The sequence below is a fragment of the Hippocampus comes genome, unplaced genomic scaffold (assembly GCF_001891065.2).
Source record: "Hippocampus comes isolate QL1 unplaced genomic scaffold, H_comes_QL1_v1.1 scaffold174, whole genome shotgun sequence".
In the NCBI taxonomy this organism is placed as follows: domain Eukaryota; kingdom Metazoa; phylum Chordata; class Actinopteri; order Syngnathiformes; family Syngnathidae; genus Hippocampus; species Hippocampus comes.
Genome location: NW_017805983.1, coordinates 4935916 through 4959654, shown reverse-complemented (window position 1 = coordinate 4959654; position 23739 = coordinate 4935916). Strand labels below are relative to the sequence as shown.

General features: G+C 41.3%; 2 protein-coding genes across 2 annotated transcripts; one reads left to right on the top strand and one right to left on the bottom strand.

Moving 5' to 3' along the window:
* The first annotated feature begins 126 nt into the window (after positions 1–126).
* cttnbp2nlb (CTTNBP2 N-terminal like b) lies at positions 127–18714 on the top strand. Its single transcript, XM_019891175.1, has 5 exons — positions 127–982; positions 5334–5441; positions 13462–13713; positions 14817–14924; positions 16125–18714. The coding sequence occupies exons 1-5, from the start codon at positions 977–979 to the stop codon at positions 17409–17411; spliced, it is 1761 nt and encodes a 586-aa protein (XP_019746734.1). The 5' UTR covers positions 127–976; the 3' UTR covers positions 17412–18714.
* Positions 18715–19794: 1080 nt separating this feature from the next.
* Positions 19795–23701, bottom strand: capza1b (capping actin protein of muscle Z-line subunit alpha 1b). Its single transcript, XM_019891178.1, has 10 exons — positions 23497–23701; positions 22769–22832; positions 21920–21971; positions 21693–21756; positions 21394–21600; positions 20697–20776; positions 20492–20570; positions 20325–20396; positions 20157–20219; positions 19795–20042 (listed from the first exon to the last, which is right to left on the bottom strand). The coding sequence occupies exons 1-10, from the start codon at positions 23533–23535 to the stop codon at positions 19902–19904; spliced, it is 861 nt and encodes a 286-aa protein (XP_019746737.1). The 5' UTR covers positions 23536–23701; the 3' UTR covers positions 19795–19901.
* Positions 23702–23739: the final 38 nt, after the last annotated feature.

The window sequence follows — 23739 nt, the reverse complement described above, 5'->3', positions numbered from 1 at the left end:
ATATGTCAATAGTCATTCAACTAAAATATATGGCACATAAGTTAGATAAGATAAGATAAGATATCCTTTATTTGTCCCACACTGGGGAAATTTACAATTAATTACAATTACAATTACAATTAAGTTAAATATTAATGTTAAAAAATGTAACAAAACAAATGCAACTTTTGTAATAAGCACAGTTTGAACATTTAATCACGTTCTCTTATGTCACAAGAGGGAGCCCCCGTACTACATTTTTAAAATGACTGTCCTAGCATTTAAGAACAGCGCACGGATGATCTGGGTCAATATTCATAAATCTTTGATCAGTATTAAGCCTTATTATCACCTACAAAATCGTTTGAGTTGGATTCAGGTGAGGTACAATGTCCAAAAATCACATCATTAAGTATACCTGCAGTACGGAATACAAAACAAACACCCGAAACCACCAGAGATTAGTCTGATAATATGATGAATGACGTAACTAACTAAAGAAAAAAAAAAGACCAAACGTGGATGCCTCTGATTTAGCAGGTGTGCGCAACGTTTTGTTTTATTCTTGGAATTAAAGCTACAAAAACAAAGTTATATTTAGTGTCTGTTGATAATCAAGGAATAATTGCTGCCACAGTCTGTGCCGCATCATTGTATCGTTTGTAATTCTATCTTGAATATTTTGTATGTGAGGAATTATCCACCCATCAAAAGGATGTAAACATTGGGTGGAAGCCAGAAACACTACACAGGACCGAAACAAAGAGCTTTATCCCAACAAATGGGAACGCCTTTATCCCCACCCCCTTAATGAAGAACGTGGCCGCCATTGGCCAGATCATGAGAAAGCACGTCTGCTATTGGCTGTGGGCGTTGAATCGTTGACTGTCTGGTGTTCGGTTTGGGAGCAGGAGCGCCTTTTGACAGCGGACTGTTCCGAGCCAAACGTTTCAACAGCAATACATTTCTGGATTTGACGCGTGGGAGACGAGAGTGTATGAAGGTATGGATAACATATTGCTGTTTCTTCATGCTTTCCGTTTCTTATGACTAAGCTATTTTGTTTTTCGAACAAGAATTTTCCCAAATGTGACCTATCAACGCTGAGACCATTTCTTTAATGGTTGATTAATGGTTGAGTGCAACTATGTATTGGATCTGGTCTCTCAATAAACGCTGAAGTCAGAGTTATCATGTCTAGTCCCCCCAGCTACTAGATGTAAGCATCAATGAGATATCGATGCAGAATTGATCTTGAAATCATCGCTCACTCTAATTTGATGTTCCTGATGTGTTTCACACTTGAAGTGAATGGTGCTGCCATGAAACAGAATTATCGTTCCGAGTGTCTACCAAGTACTAGCGAATTATCTGGTGTTCCCGAGCAAGCGTATCATTTATTGTTTTGAACGCTCCCTGGAAAGGATCGCGCCTCGTCTTCCCTGGTCTCTGCCAGGATGATGGAATAAAATGCAACAAGCACAGAAGAACACTTTGAGACCATCTTGTGCGGATTTAACAGGGCTGATTCTTGAATACCTGCAAGCTTTAGAATGGGATTCATATTTACTCGTGAATGTTGACTCCCATGGTGTGGGCATCCCTGGAATGTTGGAATGGTTTTTCATTGGAGTTGAGCTACAAGTATCAGGTGACAAGGCAAAACTGGTCCACGTTGACTGTTGCCTCCCCAAATAATCAGTGAGAAAGTAACAACTAGTTAACACTGTTTGCAGTGAGGGGACTGGAACAAGTATATTTTACTTTGGTGTAAATATCTGAGCATTACTTCACAGAAAAACGCTCAAAAATCTTGGTGCAAATAATGACACTTTTGGCATTTCAGCCAGTGGAGCCACAGGATAAACCAAGGAATTTGACAGACAACACTCCAGTGCACTCACTTTACAGACTGTGTAGACAGTGAGGAGACACTTTGAAGCATACATTTTTGTGAAACACTGTCAAATCAAATGTGAGAGTGAGCAGCTGCAATCACTGCGAGTTATTTATTTATTTTTAATCAAGATCCAGAATTATTTTTGTTGCACTATTAATGACATCGTAATCAGGTGAGATATGAGTAAAATATAAGAATCTGAAGTGTTTAAATGATCTCTTTTAATGCCTTAAACAGGATAAGATAAGATAAGAAAACCTTTATTCATCTCGCAATGGAGAAATTCCCAATTTATGGCAGCAAAGTTATGAAAGGAAGAAGTAGAAGACCAAAATATAGGATCTGCTGGAAAGGCAGCCACTCTCGCGGCGCCATCTTGAAATCAAAATAACAAAATAACACAACACATAAGACACAGACAGTCGTGCAATCTTAATCACATTTCCTGCATACACTTTGTTGTTTGAAGCAGTTATAGATGAAAGAGGAGAGGATCAAAGTGTCTTTTCACGAGTGGATCAGACACGTCATGCTGAAAATGTGCACACGTCTGCTACAAGCTAAGTTTTGAAAGCAAACATGAAGCTGTAGTGCACATTGACGAAAAGAGATTGGCTCACATCTCCTGTCCCACGTAATCCGCTTCAACTCCAAGCCGCGACTCCCAGTTCCACATCTCCATCGGCACTCTGCGCTGACGCTCCTTTCTGATATATCTGTATCTGGGGTCTGGGATCTGGGATATGTATGATATTGAATAGAATTGGACCTATTTTTGTCTTAATGTATCATCAATGTGATTCTCAAATTTTCTGAATTCAGAATCAAAATTAGATGGACAAATATGTACACCAATTATAAAAACAAAACAAAGAGGCCACACATAAGCAAAGCAAAACCAAACCACATTTTACAAAGGAAATCACAGGCTCAAAAGTAAATGGGAAACTCCCAGTGTTAATCCCAAAGCTTTGTGATAGAGGGAAAACAATCAGAGTTATGAACAATGGAGAGGACAAATTCCATCCATCCATCTTCTGTACCTGGCTGCAGATAACATACTAACAACCATTTCTAGTTAATCAATGCTAAATTTAAAGTTTCCGATCAATATTCACAGGACGTTTTTGGAGTGTACGATGAAGTTGCGGTGCCGAAAACCAACCCATGCAGCAGGAGAACATGCAAACTCCACACAGAGAGGCTTGTTCTAAGATGTTGTTCTAAGCCCACGGCTTAGAACAAAATCCAATTTGGCTAATTCCATATAATGATGATTTTCATTCTTCATTTCCATAGTTTATACAATACAATACAATACAATACATGCTGATTTATATGGCACTTTCACAACAGCGGCAGCTGTAACAAAGCGCTTAACAAAACAGTGAACATAAAGTAAAATAATAAACACAACACATAACATAAAACATGGACAGTCGTGCAGTCCTAACCACTTTTCCCTCATACGATTTGTTGTTTAAAGCAGTTTGAGATGAAAGAGGAGAGAATCAAAGTGTCCTTTCACCAGTGGATCAGAGACGTCATGCTCAAAATGTGCACATGTCGACTACAAGCTAAGTGTCAAAGTCAACAAGAAGCTGTCGCAACCATTGACGAAAAAAAGAGATTGGTTCACTTCTCCTGTCCCTTGTAAATCCGCTTCAATTCCAAGCGGCGACTCTCAGTTCCAAATACACATTTCCGCTCCGCGCTGACGCTCCTCTCTCCTCATCCTCAACTTCAGCAGCCATCCAGCGGCACCAACGCAGACTGTCCAACAGCGCCGACATCTCCACTGAACAAAACGGGGCTGTGAAAAATGCTGCCCATGACAGGCGCAAAAAACACAAGCACCCCGGCTGGGGCAGTCCAGCACCGACAGTCAATGGCGCCGACATTCCTCCCAATCAAAATCAGTGCTGGTACAGGCGTGCTGCCGAGAAGGCGCAACCACCAAGCACAGATTCTTCTCCTTTGACAAATGTCATGGCCAAAAAACGCTGAAAACAGTTCACATCAGGTCCACATGATGAAACAACAAACACCATGTGACAAAACAAAAGACAAAAATAACAAAAAAGAACAAAAAAGCAAGGCTCTTGAAGAGCACTTGCTGAAGGCTGCCTACTCGGGCGCCATCTTGGGAAAAGAAAAAAAAGTTTGATGCCTCTGACTTTTTATTGCAGTTTTTTTCTTTTTTTTTTCTTTTATGCCAGGTGTAAAAAATGACGGGCTCTTATTTGCGTGTTGCTTAGGGAAAAAAGGTACAAGAGGTTGTGGTGGCAAGCACGAAACGGTTTTAAGTGTGGCTTGTAATCATGAAGAAAAATGACATCAGAGGCATATTTTAATGACAGGGCAACAATGATCTTAACTATGTCTCGTGAAACTAACACTGGACTAGTCGACGTGCCCTTAAATTCCCAGAATGCCTGATGCATTGCATGAGCTCCAATCTCGACAGCCAGTACATTACCACAATAATATTTGTATTACTATATCTACATAGGAAGACAGAAAAGACCTCATGAACAGTTCTTCCAGATCAGATGTTTTGTGTGTGTGTGTGTGTGTGTGTGTGTGTGTGTGTGTGTGTGTGTGTGTGTGATCATATTTGAGGTGTGTTGGGCTTTTTGGACCTGACCTGACAGCTTGCTCTCACCCGAGCAGACAGACACATGCGATTCCTTATTATGCAGTCTTGCGATTAGGAGCTGAAAATAATCAGACAGATTCATATCCTTGCCTTATTACAAGGATAAAACTCATAATCATCATAATATAAGAGAGCTGGATGAAGGAGTGAAAAAAAAAATTGCTCTCTCTTCCGTAGTTATGCCAGTGACTTCCATTTTATAGCCCAACAAACCATCTGAGAAGCCTAAAATTGTGTGGAATGTCTTGTGAAAATGTGTTGTCTCAGTATTACAGCACTACTTACTGGACACGATATATCTTATATTTTTATTTATCCTTTATATTTCTTAATATAACATTCCTGATCATTTGAATCAGATGTGTTGGGGGATGGAAACATCTAAAACATGCAGGATAGCGCCCCTCAAGGACCGGAGGTTGGCATCCGTGCGCTAGAGCAACAGCTAATTAAGTTTTTGAATTGCTTATTTGTTTTGAAGTCAGAAAGACTGTTGAATGGGAAAATGCCCCTGTGAGTGCTTTTATTGAATAGTTGCAAACCTCCTCCTTGAAAGCTACTGATATGTTGGGCGCTTATTTTTTTTCATTTTTTTTAACACAAATGTAGCAATAACAGTATATTTTGTTATATCGACTTGTCTACTGTAATACTCGAGTGGCTGCGTCTACCGGAGACACATTCCTTGTGTGATGCAACATTCCTGGCCCATGAAGAAGATTCAGATTCAAGGAGAACAGTTTCACATGGTTTAGTGGCTTGTTTCTTAGTCTGTGTGCCTTTCTTCTTTCTTAGGAGGGCAAGATGAATGTGGAGGCTCTGAGTAGAGCAGAGCTGCTGACTCTCTTCAGTATCTTGGAGGGAGAGCTGGAGGCCCAGGAGGTGGTCATTCATGCCTTTAGGGTAAGTACAACCATCACCAACAGCTGACTCTTCCTCTAGTTCTGCCAGTGAACACTTTCCTCCTATTCTTCATAGGAAACATATAATGAATGTTTAAAATGGGGAGGAGGGGGGGGAAATTAATCAAAGGGCCACTCAAAGTGCAGGCGCCGCCAGTTCCCCATCCTCGGTCTATATACTGCCACAGTGTGTCAACAAGCTGAAAAGCTTGAATATTACATTGGTCTATTGTGCAGCCTAGAAGTATCAACGGTTTAGTGTGTGTGTGTGTGTGTGTGTGTGTGTGTGTGTGTGTGTGTGTGTGTGTGTGTGTGTGTGTGTGTGTGTGTGTGTGTGTGCAAATTTTATTCAATACAAAAAAGCAAAAAGAATGTCACTTAACCGAGAGGGGATGTGCCAACAGGAAACTGAGGAAACAGCATGAGTACAGACAATGGTGCGGGATTTTGGTTCCACCAATGTCAACAAGTTTTGCTGTTTGCTCAGGGAGTGGAGTGAGTGATTTGTTCTCAATTTGGGGGAAAAAAATGGGAAAATAATGTGCTATGACACGGAAAATGGGCCTTTACATGAGGACTGTAGTTCTGACAAATGAACACAGCATCAAGTCTGCGCAGATGGCTTATTATCAATCAACCAATCAGATCTTGTTTGAACAAGTTTTCATCATAAATCACCAAGAATATCACCATAAGCTGTCTTTGAGACGTCCTCATTTCAATGACAAGAAATTTGAGATTTTCCATTGGACTTATTCATTGTATAAACTTATGTTATGCTGTTAGAAATTCACATTAGTCAGTCTCCCAAACTTTTATTTATACATAAACGCAAAGCAGACAATGCACATGCAAACAGTAAAATGTGTGCGCTTGCCGACAGTGCGAACAATTACAGGGTAGGGTGGACATTTTTTCCTAAATGTTCAGCATGAATATGCAAATAGAATACACATGATTACACATGACAGTGTAAATGTTTGGCCACTCATAGTAAGAACTCAAAGTTTGATTATCCTGTTATATTTTCATGATGACTGAGTGATTCTGATGCGGACACCAAAGCACCTTCCAGTCATATTCATCTAAAGCACAGATATCAAACTCAAAGCCGGGGGCCGGATCACGTCATTTTATGTGGCCCGCAAATCATCTGTGTCAATTTGCATGATCCTTGCTGAAATCTGTACTAAAATGTCAACCTGTCATGTATAATAAACAACGTTAAGGCTTTGCAATAATTTTGTTACCCTGTTTACAGTCACTTGAATAATAACTCAAAACTATAATAGTTGGCTTGACCGATTTCAAAACAAGTAATCCATCAATTTGTTGTGTACAAGTAATAATGCGATGAGAAGATTAAACATTAATTTGTTTTCACTGTCATAATGGCCCTGCAAGGAACACACAACTCCATAGTGGCCCCTGACTTTAAAGGTCTTTAAAACAATAATAATAATAATAATAATGAAAAAAAAAATACAAATGCATGGAAGCAGCCTGTGCGTATAAGAACACAGTTTTAATTTTTTTGCGCAAACATTAGGAATATTTGAGAGCTATTCCCCACACGTCGGCTCGGTTGGTCCTCCTTGCGTTGGTCATTCATCCATGCTGAAGCCAGACAGCACGGTCGCAGTGTTTGAGAGTGCTCCCACTGGGCTCGCCTCGGGCCCATGATTGCTTCTCATACTCTGGCCACATTGCAGCAACCTCTCCATGCTTGGATGGAGCCATTAAATGCTGCTGAATGCCTTGAAAGCACGCCGATGTTACCGGGGATATAACCAACAAACAAAGCAAGACCAATTTTCTTGAAGCATTTTAATCTTGGCTGTTTGAGTCTTAAATGTCAGCAATCCAGATTGGATGCATGGAAGCTACGAGATAAAACTCAAAACAAGTTCCCAGCAATTGTGGGCAAGTGGACTGTCACCTCATTGTCCGTCCTTTCTTTGTATTTCAAGCTTTGCTGCGCTTCCTTTCAGCTTCCCCCACCTCAATCATGTTACAGCAATATTCCAAGGCGGCTCTCGTAATTCACCATGACCCTTGTCCATCTGCCCTATCGCACACACACACACACACACACACACGAGCGTGCATGCACACACCCTAGTGGTCTCTGGTGGGCTGTTTAGCAGTTGGGTGTTGACTCTGTGGCGGATGTACATAGACCTCCAAAATCACTGACTTCTGTCCCTTTCGTCTGGGGCCTGTCCAGCATATATAAGACAGCTGTTCTGGCATTGTTAAGGGTGCTACAAAAAAAAAATCTTTGAACTGGTCTTCGTTTCATATTTGAACAGTGGTTTTATTCAGATCCACCTTTGGTTGTATATTGTAGTCTAAAACAGTCATTATTTGTGGGATGCTCAAGTTATGACAATTCCAAATGTGTAGGCATCTTTGGACAATAGGACATTTTCTGATTGTTTCACCTTAAACAACACATGCCCCTTCTCATTGTTTACCTACTTTATTCATTGCACCTTAAAAGACTTGGATAAACTTGGATAAGCAGTTGCACTAGAGGGAAAATTCCTGAGAACATGACACGGCAAACAGGTCATATTCCACTGGGAGTGGCCTATCTTTTGACTTGTCTTTATCTAATGGGGAAGCAAATATCATCTGTCTGTCCGTCAGGCATGAATGGCACAGAGGGCTTGTTACCTTAAAGGAATGCAAGTTTAAAGAATGAAAGCGGGAGCAGTGCTCTAGTTCCGTGCTCGTTACCAAACAGATTCTCCATCCTCAACACCGAACATGAAAAAAAGAGTTGTTTTTTTTCCAGATTCAATCATGAGTTGTTTAGGACCTAAGAGAATGGATTTAACAATGTTTCAAGGTTCTCAAGACCTCAGATTTTTGTGATTAGAATGCTGAAGCCATATTCCTACGTTGTTTTTCTTTGTCATATCCTTTAGTAAAGCACAAAACATGACTGTATTTAATGTTTTGTCCTTCCTTTTCATGTCCTTCCTTTTTGAATTTTACATTTTGTTACTGTCATCTAGCGGCGGTTGTCTAAAGCACACTTTTATTTCAGATTCTTGCTTGTACTGTATTTCAATCCCGAAATCTAAAAAAAAAAAAAGTGTCTGTCCAGTTACTTCTATCTCAAGGCACCACTGTGTGTGAGACCACGTTTAACTGCTTGAGAAGAAAACATCTATCCCTAATGTTTTGTATACCTTTCAGCTTAAAAAAAGCAAAATCTTTACCAAATTTACCAGACCTTTCTTGTTTCACTGGTGTTCTGCCCAAATCCTTGTACCTCAAAAATCAGTCCAAAAATGTCATGTTTCATGAACCTTAAACAATGCAGTGTCAAACTGAGGAAGACATTTTTGCCACTTGGTCAGTACACACGCACGCACGCACGCACGCACGCACACACACACACGTGGAGTGACCACTTGAATAGATTTGTGAAAATATACATAGTAGGTTTCGGCCTGAGTCCAGTGATGTACTGTTTGCTTGTCAGAAAGTAAGAATGACTTGTATGAACAAAGTCTGTCTCCCTCCTTATCGATAACCACTAATGTCTAAATCAGGTAAACATGACCAAGTATCAGTTTCATTGTTCGTCTCCTGAGGCAATGTGAGGTATTTTATTGCTCTGACGTCTGTACACTACAGCAAAAGCCTCAAGCACAGAATTCTGCTCCAAAAACCATTCACTTAAGATGTTGTGAGCTCTTTCTGTCTCTTGTTTTATTTCTTTTGGCGCAAAACAATGGGGTGTAGTCACGTTGACCCTGTCCTTAAATCCGGTCTGGTTATGTTCGGCAGGTTGACGTCATCCTCAGTTTTCCTTCTTTACTATATTCCAGTTTCTGGATAAAAACTACAACTGGAACGTGTGATAGTTGCTTCACCTGTGTTCACGTTCACTTTAGTAAGGCAGTTCTCATCTGTCAAGACATTCTGGCTTTCTATGTGAGGATTTCAAATGACAATGTGAAATATTTACCGCTACAACTACTCACATAACCTATTTCAATTTTCTTAAGTTTGTTATTGTTCAACAACTCCCCCCTGACCCCCAACACACACACAGACACATACACACGGTTTTAGGCTCACTTCTTGCTTGCAAGCTAACATAAATCTAGTTAGCGCTACAAGGATGGATGTAGCTGGTGGAAATGGCAGTAAATCATCCAGTGGCCCTCCCTGAAATTTGCTGGGAGCAAAGCCAAACGATTAGAGACAGCCGTCAACAGCCTGATCTGGTCATCAACAAATTGAGGAAACTGGTTGGCCCAAGCTGAATGTCTCTTAAAGACCAAGGAAGAATCAGCCCGTGGACTGTGGCGGCATCAAAAATGTAAAAGGAGCCCAAATCTTCTCAAAAAATGGACATCCTACTGGAAAACACATTTGCTTGACTTTTACTAGACCAGGGGCGCCCAACCTTTTTTGACCGAAGATCTACTTTACAAGCAACTAACCTCCCACGTTCAACCTGTTACCGCATGTGCACACATGCACGCACGTACTTGTGCATGCCATGATGAACAACAGCCGTAACGGCATTTAAAATGAACGAAACAGAAAAATTACCGGTAAGTAGATATAAGAGTTTGTGATTTTGTGAAAAGAAAATCACTGCCTACCATAGTAGAGACCTGACGCGGAGGCATGGGATGCACTTTTGCAGCATATTAAGTGCAGAAACTATCGTACGTACGTGCACCGTTGTAAAATGTTGCTCCTGGTGCTCCAGATTCCCGTTCTTTAGCAGTGCCATCAGTGAATTGTACACGCAATAAACTTTGAATGATGATTAAAAAAATAAATAAAATAATAAGAATAATAATAATAATAATAATAAAAGAAATATCACAACAGCACTGATCGCAAGCTGCATTTGCAGACTGCTGACGGATAACAAGTGCCGATGATGCAGGTCATGCGCCACCGCAGGTTAAAGGTGACCTGCTTTTTGATTTGATTTGATTTTTTTATATATTTTTTTGTGAAAGTGAAACTGATACTGCACCCTAAGCATCTGAACATGACATAATATTAATCGCGCGCGTGCGCGCGTACACACACACACACACACACACACACACACACACACACACACACACACACACACACACACACACACACAGGCACGCGTGTCTTGTTTTTTTTCCATTTCCCTCTACACTCCTCGCGATCGACTTGGGACCAGTCACCAGTCTGCTGGTCGATCGCAATAGACTGATTGGGCATCCCTGTGCTAGACCATCAGACAGCACTCTGATACAAAAGACACAGCGTGAGTCTTTTGAACATCCTATGACCAAACCCAGAAAACAGATGAGCTCTGACGTTTGCTACCTGAGCTTTTGGGCACTGTCAGGTCATTCTCAGTCGACAGATAGTGGGCAAACAAGGCAAACCCAGATGCACTCAGTGGCACACACAGGTGCACTGGGATCCATTCAACCTCATTTATTAGTTAATGCCTTTCACAGTATTGTTCAGGAGCAAAATGAAAGGCTTGACTGTGCATGCGTAACAGGAGAAATGCGCCATCATAATATTCTTTGCTATAGTGACCACACCAGGAGCAGGCTTCATTGTTTGACTCTCTCTGCACGGTCCCACTGAGGAAACAAGACTCCGTGGCTCCCTCTCATCTCGCACAAGGCTGTGATTGTGACTTCAGGCAATAGTGAACCTTGACTGACAACAGATCCCTGCAGGTGTAGGTCAGGTTATCAGTCACGTGTCACATTAGATGCCGGATGTGATCCAAGGTGATGAAAAGACAGCCTAAGGATGGTAGCATGCCTATTCCAGTCCCAAAATTATCCCAGGAATAAGTAGAGGGGTGTTTACATACCGGCAAGAAAAATGCAAAGCCCTTTAATTATTGTTCGATTCGTTCCTTTACCTATTTTGGATGTGAAGACATTTGTTGTCAATGGCTTGTAGAGTAGTGAGTCTTGCAAAATTCTCATCCAAGAAAGCACGCCTTGTTATTATAATTACAACTATCTTGCACCACACACATGCTCAGTATGATCTTCGCATCCCAGGGCACTAGAAAAATAACCACCCCAGTTTTACTCAGTTCAGAACAGAACAACTTGCTCACAGGTAAACATATTATGGACTGCACGCACGCATACGCGCGCGCGCGCGGACACATTCATGCACACATGCACGCACAAGAAGGAAAAAGACAGACGTTCTGCACCCAGTCTCACAATGAAGCCTAGTAGGTCAGACACGGAGACAAAGGCTGGCACTGAAGACATTCAGACAGTGTCTTTGTGCATGTTTTCTAATCTCTTCTCTGTGGGTCAGATTCTTTGTTCAGCCAGGGACAGTGAGCGTCTTTAAGGTTGCCCCGAGTATGTACGAGTGTGTGTTTACGTTGTAGAAGTCTTTGATCAAGGGGAAGAAAAAACCTGCCAGAGTGCGACATTTCTTAGAAGTGATGATATTTGACAGAAGAATTTGTTGCATTTGTAAATGGGAAGGAGGATGATGGGATCCTTTCAGGAGAGCCTCAAGTCATGTTTGAATGCTTGGTTGTATCTGCTCAAGAGTTCAAATATTTCCTCATGACCTAGTACAAAGTGACACTTCATTTTTTTGGTCATCTGCTTCTCTTTGACAACCTTGACTCTTGCAGGGTATGGTATGTGTTGACTCTAAAATATATTGACAATCTTAACATCCATTTGATTTCATGGCCTGGTCATTCACCTCTGTGTCTCTGGGGAGGAATTAACATCTGCTTTTGGAACGGGTGTATAATCTCACCCCTTTGTGTTTTGGTTGTGGGGATAGACCATCTGCTTGTGCTCAAACTTACAATAACGTCTCTGCATTGATTTCCTACACACACACACACACACACACACACACACACACACACACACACACACACACACAGTTGAATAGGGACCAGGTCGGCCTGCACATAGCAAACATCTGTGTATAATTGACATGCATTGAAATGCATTAGGGAGAAAAAAAATAGTACATTTGTTCAAAAAAAAAAAAGGCTGATAAACATTACATATGGTTTCCACAAAAAGGGGAAAACATATTTTATTCAAATTTCCATCCCTTTACTGTAAAGAACAATTCAATACATGTTTATTTATGTAGCGCTTTCACAACAGCTGCAACTGTAACAAAGTGCTTCACAGAGCATTTAATATAAAATAACAAGAGTACATAATAAAAGAACATATAAGATAAAACCTTGACGATACTGTAATAATGAGGACATCATCTCAAATAGACTATACAGAAAATGTTAACATATTTGTAACATTGTGATTCTGTTACTGGTTTGGTTTGTAACATGTGATGTGTTCAGGAAAGGGGGCACCATACTGCACAGACTCGTCTGTCGTTGGGTGCAGTCTGCAATTTTTTTTTCCTTTGGAAGTTGGCCGATTGACTGGAGCACTAATCAAAACACTTCTAGGATAGCACAATTATGAATAATCAAGCAAAAAAGAAGACAATTCCATGTGGTTGCCCTACATAGTGGAAGGGGTGCAAAATGATCCGCGCTGAACACAACCACAAAACCACATCGGTCGAGACGTACGTAAATAAAGCAGAGCTATGAAATCGCAGTTTGAATTCGATTTGACCTGATTGATAGGTCTTGTTTTGTTTTTTTATTGGTGATGGGAAAATTAAGCTTCAAATTTGCTTTATGAACCAGTTCTTGTATGTTTTTTACTCATCTAGATGACACTGTTGGTTAAAATAAAGAGGGTCAAGAAAAACGTCAGTGTACTTTCCGCCCAATGTTGAACAGAGAGTGCCTCCTAGAGAAGTAAAAAAAAAACTACAACTGGCTCATGAAGCAAATTGAAGCTTCATTTTCCCATCATTCATTTTGAGTTGAATGACACTCATCCTTACAGAAGTCCTGAAGTATGGGAAGTGGCTGACTGACCTACAGCGAGTACTCTCACTGTCAGTGTATCAATGTGAGTTATGAAACATTGTAAGAATCATTTGTCTGTGTCCTTTAGGCTCAACACAAAGATGCTTTCATCCAAGAGCGTTATGGCCAGTATGACCTCAGCGATCCATTTCTGGCCTTGCAACGGGACAGCAAAGCAGCAGAGAACCAAAACACACTAACCCAGACTGATGCAAGCCTGCAGGGGCAAGGAGTGGGCCCCAATCCTCTGGCTGTACTGAAACTGGTCATGGCCCATTGCAAGAGGATGCAGGAAAGGATGATGAGACAGTTGGCAGCAACTGAGAGCAGACACAGAAGGGTAATTAGTCCACACATTTTTTTTTCAGGTAAAACGCTCACCCAGCTGCACTTCAATTTGCGTGTGGCGATGATACGAGAACACCAGGAAGTGTCACAATGAGGCTCGTACAATAGCCTGATTGTGTGTGTAAATATGAATTTGAGCTCCATGTTTTAGACACTGGAATAACTCCCTCACACCCAGGGTTGGAGGGATATGAATCTTAGATGACTTCTTGCAGAGCTTTGCAGGTTAATGAGACTTTTCTATCCATTTTTTGTAGCACTCATCCTTGTTGAGGTTGTGGGTGAGCTGGAGTCTATTCCAGCTGACTTTGGACGAAAGGCAGTGTACACCCTAGAATGGTCGGCAGTCACTCACAGGCCATAAATAGACAACCATTCAATGTACATGAACATCAAACATCACAGAAAGCTAATATGTTATTATAATCACTGCGGCATAGTGGACGAGTGGTTAGCACAGGGGTGTCAAACTCAGGCCCTGGAGGGCCGCTGCCCTGCATGTTTTCCAAGTCTCCCTGTTGCAACACACCTGATTCAAATGAACAGGTTCAATGTCAGACTTCCGCAGAGCTTGCTGATGATCTGATAATTTGAATCAGCACATCTATCTCACAGTTCTGAGGTTGGCGGTTGTCCTCTCGCTGTGCTTGCGTGGCTCTACTTCGGCAACTCAGGCTTCCTCCCACATTCTAAAAACTTGCTTCCATGGTTATTAGAAGACCATATTGTCTGTAGGTGTGAATGGTCATTAGTTTATATGTGCCTGGTGATTGGCTGGCGACCAGTGCAAGGTGGACCTTGCCTCTTACCCAAAGTCAGCTGCAATAGGCTTCAGCACACCCGACCCGAGGAAGAATTGATAGATTATTAGCACTTGCGAGCAGGGTAAGTCATATTAAATTTGTAAGTAAATCAATGCAAAACAATAATAATAGTAGTATTAATAATAATAATAATAATAATTCTAAAATTCTGAAAATTCTTGACGAGTCAAAACTTTGAATCCGTTTTTGTCATTTTCTTTATTCTTAGTCTGTGGTGAAGTGGGCAAACGTGTCCTTTGATTCGTTGGTCTCATGTTTCTATATTTGACAGATGATCGCTGATCTAGCGGAAGAAAAACTGCGGCATGCCCATGAATCTGCACAGAGTGACAATTTCTCCTTGATACTGCAAACAGAAAGAGATGAACTGTTGCAACAGGTGCTGACCCACATAATACTGAAGTGATGGATGTGCTTGTGTTAAAGGTGCCCAAGTATTCAACTTGTTGATACTTGACCTAGGAGAGCTCATGTTGCTTTTATTTTTTTCTTCTTTCCCACTCCTTTTTTGCTTGTCTTTTTCTCTTTCATACTGAAAGCTGTGATTTACTGTAAAAAGCAGGGAGGTCGCAGGAAAGCATCAGTGGGGCTCCATTGTCTAACTCCGTGTGGTGAGCAGGGCTTTTAAAGATCAAGAGCATACACAGGCACCATTATGCGCACGCACGTGGCTGTTGGAGAGGAAACAGATGAGGAAGAGGCCATTGTTTAGTTGTCCTGCCTGGAGTTTCAAGCCTCAGGAAACTGGAGCTAATGGATCTACATGTCTGGTCGGCTCGAGCACACATGCTTGAGCGCAGTCAGACTCTACATTAGGGCCTTACGTAAGACGGCGTCCAACAGTTTTCCTCAGCCTTTCCTGTTTTAGTAGAAATAGTCCATTTTATATCCCCAGCAAACTGTTGAAGCAAGCTAACAAGCCTTTAATTATTCATAAACACAGTGATTTAAAAAAAAAAACAAAAAAAAAAAACGAGGTACTACAGACCATTAGCTTTGTTCGAAAAAATTTTGTTTCCCAAGTACAGTATCTGTATGTTTTATGGTGTACAGTACTTTACGACAAAATATTCCCACAGGTCTGGGTCATTGATCATAAATCTGATTTTTCAGTTTGCACTAACATAAATAACATGTTTGCAATCAATCAATTTGTTGCAAAAAAAGAAAAAAGGAAACACTGTTGAAAGTCTACCAAAGCCGAATTCAAGAGATATAGATTTGCATAACCGAATGACCACAAAATCTGATAGAAATCCATGTCTTTAAAAAATGTAAATCCCATAGAAGCTGTGCATGTTAACCATTTCAGCGACAGCGGTTACTACACTGGACAGTTTATCATGTTATCAGGTTTCAGGGGGCATGAAAGGGTTAAACTACAAGCATTAGTTAAAATGATATAATAACAGGTCTGGCTCTGTATAGAAGGGTGTCTGGGTTTTGACTGTGTCTGCTCATTGTGTGTGGACTTCTGCGTCATACTAGCTGATGCTACGATTCAACAAAGCAGAGTTATTCTGTCTCCTTGTGGCCATATGCTACCTTGTTTTACTCACCAATGCTCTGATCTCTCCAGCTTGAAATTGAGCGTGCAACAGTGCAGCGACTGGAGAGAGAACAGGATCAGGCCATGAGCCAGGCAGAGGAGTCGCTGAGCCAGCAGCAGCAGCTCTCATCCACTCTCAGCCTGGAGCTCCAGAAAGCCAGGAGCCAAGCAGAGGAAGAGTCGCAGAAGGTCTTAGAGCTCCGTACTTTGCTCCAAGAGGAGACGAGAGTGGTGGAAAAGCTACAGGGGCTGCTCAATGAGGAAAAGAGAAGGGCTGCCGAACTTGAGGATCAGTCTAAGAGGAAACTTGCTGATTTTACCAATGAGCATGAGCAACTGAAAACCAGGCTTATGCAGGAAGAGGAAAGGAGTAAGGACCTGAGGAGACAACTTGAACAGCTGAAAAAGCGATTGGCTGAAAGCACTGAGTCCAAACAGGGGACAACGGAGGTAGTGACAGCGGTAAAAGAGTCACCCTCTAAGATAATAGCCATGTCCACCTCCGTTCAGACCGAACCTGATGGAAAAGTAATTGTCCCTGGAAAAACAGTCTCTGTGTTGAAGGTCAACGGCCATCATAATCTCAAAGAGACAGAGATAACTCAGGACGTGAGAGGAACAGAAAACACAGTGGTGCCTGAAAACGAGGCAGGAGCAAGCTTACATTCTCCTCTACATCCTCAGACTGTACCTTACTCTCCATCCAGTACCGCCTCCTCTTCCCTCTCCTCTTCTCCCATTTCCTCACCAGTTTTGGTCAAACATTTCAACAGCCCTGGTTTCCATCAGTCCTCCTACCAGGCTGGAGTCAATCAACGGTTCCAAGCTGCCAGACACAAGTTTCAAACCCAGGCGGAGCTGGAGCAGCAACAGCACGGTGGCCCTCTTTCCCCCAGGGACCTCTCACCCACCACCGCCTCCAACCCTCCCCCACCAGAGCACAGTGCAGCCAAGCAGCTGGCCCGCAACACGGTCACACAGGTGCTGTCCCGATTCACCAGCCAGCAGGCTGGTGTCAAGATGGTACCAATGAGCAGCTCTCCATTTGGTACAGACTACCGGAATGTAGCTGCATCGCCTCCCGGGGGGAGGTCACCTTCTGGGCCGCAATCTCCAGGTATCCGTTCCCCTCTAACCCCTCGATCAGAGAGGACTCACCCTCCCCCAATCCCTCCCAAGAAGCCAGGGATGAGTCCGACTCCTGGCTCCCCAAGTCATTCTGCCCGAACCAGCCTGTTCCCTGAATTTACAGAGAACTGCAGCAGCGGACAAGAAGGAGCTACAGAACCTGACCTGGTTTTATCTTCTATTAGTTAATGCCTGCATCATACTGACAAAATACACACAATTTCTACTTGCCACACTACCTGAGTCATGTAAAATCCATCAACATTTTGCACAGCTGCCTCTTTGGAGGACTGCACAGACAGGCAGATGCATAAAGTCAAAAGAATTTAAGCAAGCTAGCATTGGCATGTTTAGACAAGAATGGATGGCAGTGGCACTGGCTATAAATTGGCATAAATTCTACAGATGATAAAGGAAGACCATAGATGACTACTGCCAGCAACACATTCTACCTGGAGGGTAGTGATGGGAAAATGAAGCTTCATGAAGCACCTGTGATATTTTTTTTACTCCTCCAGATGGTGCTTTTAGTTTAAAGATAAAGGCTATTGCAATAAAGATAAAGGCTATTGCAAAGGAAATATATTATATTTCCACTGCATCTTTAAACCAAGAGTGCCATCTAGAGGAGTCGAAAGTTATCACAAGTGATAATCACTACTGGAATGACCCCCTGCTCACATCATTAGCAGTCCACTACCTCACTGCAGCTGTAAACTATAAGTAAGCTCTGTGACTGATGAGAAGGTACCCGGGTAGACCGCTCGCCCTCTCTGATGTGTTGTATTTGATTGCCGTCACCGCACAAGAGTCATGCGGAAAGCAGTGCATATACACTTGGGATGCGTTGAACCTGAAGAAACTGGAGATTGATTAACTTAAGAACTGTCACGGCACTATCCCCGAATGCTGAAAAAGCCAACACTGTCGCAAACAAGACACAATGAGTGAAAAATGCTTGAAGAAAAACAGTTTTAGTTGTAGACGGGACAAACATCGAACAAGTGGTTCTTAGAATGCAAGTTGTTGCCACCAATCCATAAAAAAAACTTATTTAAAGGTTGTTTCAAAGAATAATACACTGTAAATCAAAAGCAGTCTAGTAAATGACTGTGCAGTATACTGAGACTACTGTGCAGTCCTGGGAAAAGTTTGTTCGGGAGACTAACACGAACCAAATAGAAAACAGATGCGTCATGTTGATTCCTGCAACTATTGCAGCCATTTGTATGTCAAGTTTATGGTTTTGTTATTTTGTAGATTTGTTCTCTTTTAATATGTATATTTGCAACATTGACTTGATTTACCTTTCCAAACAAGAAGTGTGCAAGATCTGCGTGGGCTGAGAGAGGTTCATGATCACCCTCACACAACTCAAGATGATCACAAATGATGAATTAGGAATCAGACCAATTCCTCCGGTTACATAATTGAAGATTTTAACCAATCATACTGAAAAATATCAATAAACTACAATTTGGTGCTCACTGTGTACAATGTAGTTCTCTTTAGTTTTTACACACTAAGCATGACAAGCATACGACTCTTGCATGGGTGCAATAACAGCAATCCAGCTGTTATTCTGTCCTTTAATTCAGACAACAGAATGGGGCAGTACAGGCAACACATAACTGATCAGCACACAGAGTTGGTAACAGTCTGAGGGCTTAACATAGCATCCATCCAAAAATTTCCACTTTGAAGTATTGGTATGTAGTTACAGTTTGATGTGGCCCTACAGAAGTCAACATCTTGCTTTGCATGGCGACTGATTTATGCGCCCTTGGCATTGACCAACACATAATTTATTGCAGTAGAACATTTCATGACTCCAAAAGAAAGCAGCATATTAAAGTAGAAATGTGCATTTGTGGGTGGGAGAATGGAGGTCTTTACCATAGGAAAGAGATTTTGCGAAATGGTTATTCGTGTTTTGTTTTTGTAAATGTAAAGGACAGCAGTGGACATGATGCTTCCAATGCGAGAACAAATCCCAGCTTCAAGAAGCAGGCACATTTGTCTTATTTCAGTCAAAACATGGAGGACAACTTAAAATGTTCCCTTGACTTGACAGACATACAGTACATGGAGGTTTACATTACAAGAGAAGAGCTAAATGCAAAGGTAGCGTAAGCTACTTCCAATTGCCAATACTATCAATTTAATGAGCATTGAAATTTTCACCTCTGGGGTATCAATAGTTTTCTTCTTGCTCTTCTTCGTCCCTACATCATGTATAATTCTGAAAACAATGTCAATCACCTCACAACCCATTCCCAAATTTCTTGCTCCAAAACGATGTTCTGTTTTTCTCACATCTTGTTTTTGTGTATACCGCAAGTCTTTATCAATACGCTATTCTTACACAATTGACCAAACTCTTTCTTAGATAAATGTTTTGCAGATATCAAGAGCGTAGCGCTACACCCTGTCGCAACAATTACCATACACCACACAGTCACAACAGCTTACTTTAAACTATGACGTTCTCCCTAGGTACAGTTCCCCCCCATCCTCCAATCAGACACGCTTGTATTCATCTGCAATCTGTTTTGATGAGTTGTTTCCATTGATTCCTTTCCCCAAACTGATATGGTTTTACTTTGGTTTAAGTCCATGGGGATGACTAGGTAGGACCAGTGGAGCTAGGAATCTCCCTGGCCATTCCCTGACCTCCCACTAGGCATTCTGCATCTCCTTGCCAATTTTGTAACTCAGAATTTTATTCCAGTCGATCTTGGTGCGTGTGACGGGCAGCTGGCGACGTAGAGCTTTAAAGGTTGTATCAGACATGGCCTGGTAGTTCTCACTGATTGCAGTCTGGTGATGAAAGAGGAGCAAAGTGCATTATTACTAGTGTACATATTACATTTTAACCTCATGAGTCACATTAAACCAACTGCTACTCGAGATATCATAAGAGGAGCAGTTTACCTGGTAGTCATTTTCAGCATGTTCGATAATGTCGACAAATTCCTTAGCTGTCTGAGTTTCACTCTGAAACACAATGAAGCCATTCCAGATGCAATATTTAACCAACACATAACGAAGCACACAACAGAGAGTCACCATTCTGAAGAGCAAGAGTAATGGTTTACTTACAGTCACTGATATTGATTGTTCTACCTCTTTATGACTAACCAATTGCACATTACCATCTTCATAGTAGTGCACCTATATACAGGAGGAACAGGGTTAGTCTTGATTTTTCCATTGACCTTTACCCAATTTGTCACTCCAACAAAAAAGTACTCCCGAGGTCAACTGACCTGTATCTTCAGCACTCCTACTACCTGTGCAGTCGACTGGCCAATGGTAAGTTTCCACTCTGACCTACAGCGGCCATTCCTGTTTGGCAATCAGATCCATCACTTTAGTTAGTGGCAACATCATTTATAGTCTATTTCACTGATTGTATTTATAAAAAAAAAAAAACTAAATTGGATAGTTTTTAAATTTAAGAGGGTACAGTACCAAAAGTTTTTGGGTTGAAACTGATGTCCCTCAATGCAGGCTATGATCGTTTGCTGGCCATCAACATTTTTCCCATATACCTGTGACACACAAATATACAAGGCGAGAAAATGGGTCAAATGTAGTTTGCACACTACGACAGTGGGCTTTGACTTACAAGTTTAATTTGTTCCATGACCACACTTCTTACTCGGAGCACTTGTATTTGAAATCATCTTTCTCCATTGAAATGAGTGGAAAACCCATTACTCCAATCCTGCGCCACATTGTGCCCCCCATTTGTTGTGCATGCATTGGCCACCAGGAGGTAGTAAGATAAAGACTGGTTATAACACCGCAATGCAGAGGCTAATAGCCAGTGTATTATTCTTTTGCTTTGCTTGCTAGCATGAAGCTATGGGCGCTTCCTAGGGCATTCATGTTTTTGTTTTGAATATAAAATGCTGCAAGTTTCCTTGTTTAATGTTTAGTTTGACAGTAAATGTCAATTTGGAGTGACATTAACCAGCTTAAAGCCTTTTTTTTTTTTTTTAAGAATAGTTCACTATATGACATAATGCTGGTTCTTGTGACGTGAACTGTGCTACGTTCTGTGCTGCCCTCTCACACCCCAAAGTGACTCCTAATACTTTTAAATTGGGTCACTTGTAAGACAAGGTACCGTTGTATTATTTTGCAGCATTTAGGTGCAACTCACTGTGCAGACTCCAGTAGGGTAGTGCTCTTTGACATAGGCACTAAGGGCATTGTCACAGGAATCCCTCCAGGATTTCAGAGATGTGTCTCCTTCATATGGTTGCACGTCACTCACTTCTTTCCGTAGGTGGTCAAAGCGGAAAGATAAATTGTTGCGAGGGTCCAGGAAGCGCCCCTGACCCAGGTCACCATGTTCTGTAATCAGAACCTGTAAATAAAACCCAGGAAGGTAACAAAAAAATAAAATAAAATGGTAAAACAGTGTTTCTGGAATGAAGGAAAGGTTATGGAGATGCATACCGGGTCTTCAAAGCCATCAAGTCTGGCAGGTGTGAACTGATCCATATTGTACTGGGCAAAGGAGCTGGACACATGGGATCGATGAAATCATACAGTTAAGATTTGAAATGTCATCTGTAGACGAAATTTCATCTGTGCTGTGCACATTTGACAATAAAATTGTACTTTACTCGACTTGAGTTGTCATGTTATTAGAAATATCTTGTTCCATAATAAATGGTACTTACTGCGATGCTCCCTCCCTGAGGAGGGTATCATTGTCAAGAAGAAGGCGCACATCTGTAAAGACAAAAATACACGTTGGCCTTTTCACCTCACCCTTATAGTTGGAAATGTAGATGGCCAAATCCAAAGTGGCTCCCTCCAAATGCTTTGGATACAACTATGTTAAACATACGTGTCGTAAAAGTACAAACTGGTTTATTTTATTCTGACTAGCTGCACCTCTATTCCAAGCGCACAATCCAAACATGGTTCATTAAAGGTAATTTTTAAAAATTCTGCTATATTCTGATGAATTAAGTGAATGTGACTACTAAATCTAAAAATGTATTCATATGGCAGATTAAATATGAACAATTTACTTCACAGATTTTTGACCAAACTGTTAACTTGACTAAATTAATTGCAAGTTCTGTGCAAAATAACTGTCTTGATTGAGTTGGTGCTTTATTTGAACATATACACAAAATTTAAGAAAAATATACAATTATATTATTCGATATGTATTCTTTGGCATTTGACTCAGCATGACCCAAATTATGATCTTAGTTATACTGTTTGGTGCTCTCTACTGTCTTTGTTACTGATTTGTTGCTTTACTGTTGTATATGTTAGTTCCTGCATGTACAGCACTTTGTGTGCAGCATGGCTGTTTGAAAGTGCTCTATAAATACAGTTGAGTTGAGACACAGTTTACATGTTCAAACAACAATAGGGAAGTAAAAAAAATCTAGTTCTACCCCCGTCTAAGTTTTTGACTTAGTTATCATATTAGACTATTCAGATACAACATACTCGGTTGTAAATGTATCCAAACACCGGTACTCCAAATCCTTAATGCTGAGAGGTCTTACCATTGAAGACCTCATTGAACTCTCCTGGTGGGGCACGGGTCACAAAGTTGGCTGCAATGCGAACCTTTAAAATCAAATCAAAAATAGATGCGCAGTATGAACATTAAAATGAACTGTAATCCAGAAAAAAACATAAGTGCACGCTAATGCCAATGTGACTTAGTGTGTGCAGTCACATTATCGCGTGTCTGCTCGTGGATTCAAGATACCACCTGCTACTTTGACGACGGCATTACAAAAAACAATCACAAATAAGCGTGTGTCTTCATCGTTGCAGCTTTGATTCCAGGGGTTGTCCACTAGGCTCAATCGAAACTAAACGACCTGAAATGGGCACTTCAAGTCATGTGAGGGTCCCAAATATTTCAGCTGCAACTGTACCCCTCTGACACAAGCAAATCTTCCCATTGGCTGACATCCATCTGGGTGAATTACAAGAACTAACGGAAACGGATACGTTAACTTAGTAGTAACTGTGCTTTTAATTCCAATGCACTGTACGCAACAATTAAAGCGTGTATCACACAATTATCGAGCTGAAACAAATCCCGCTAGCTGGAGATGCCTTACCAGCACTGGCTAAATGGTAAGCGAAAGCTATCTTGGGAAATACAATATTTTTTTTCATTGCACGGCGTCATCGAGTCCCCTAGCGGTGCGTGTATTTTACCTGTGAGCAAACTAGAGCAATTGGAACCGTGAATGAAAGAAGTTTACAAGAATCAAACCTTCTCCTCGTCTGACAGCGGTTCCTCAACGTCAGCCATCTTGGCTCATTGTGACCCCACCTAAACGCTCGGAGTGATGGAACCGATGTGATTGTTGTAAGGACAAGTACACGGCAAAGTGGCGTGTTCTACTACCTAAAAGGAAAAGACCACACTACACTATGACGAACATTTACAAGTATCATCAACTTTTAAAGGACAAAAAAAAAAAAAAAAAAAAACGAAGGATTGGGGACGGGGGGG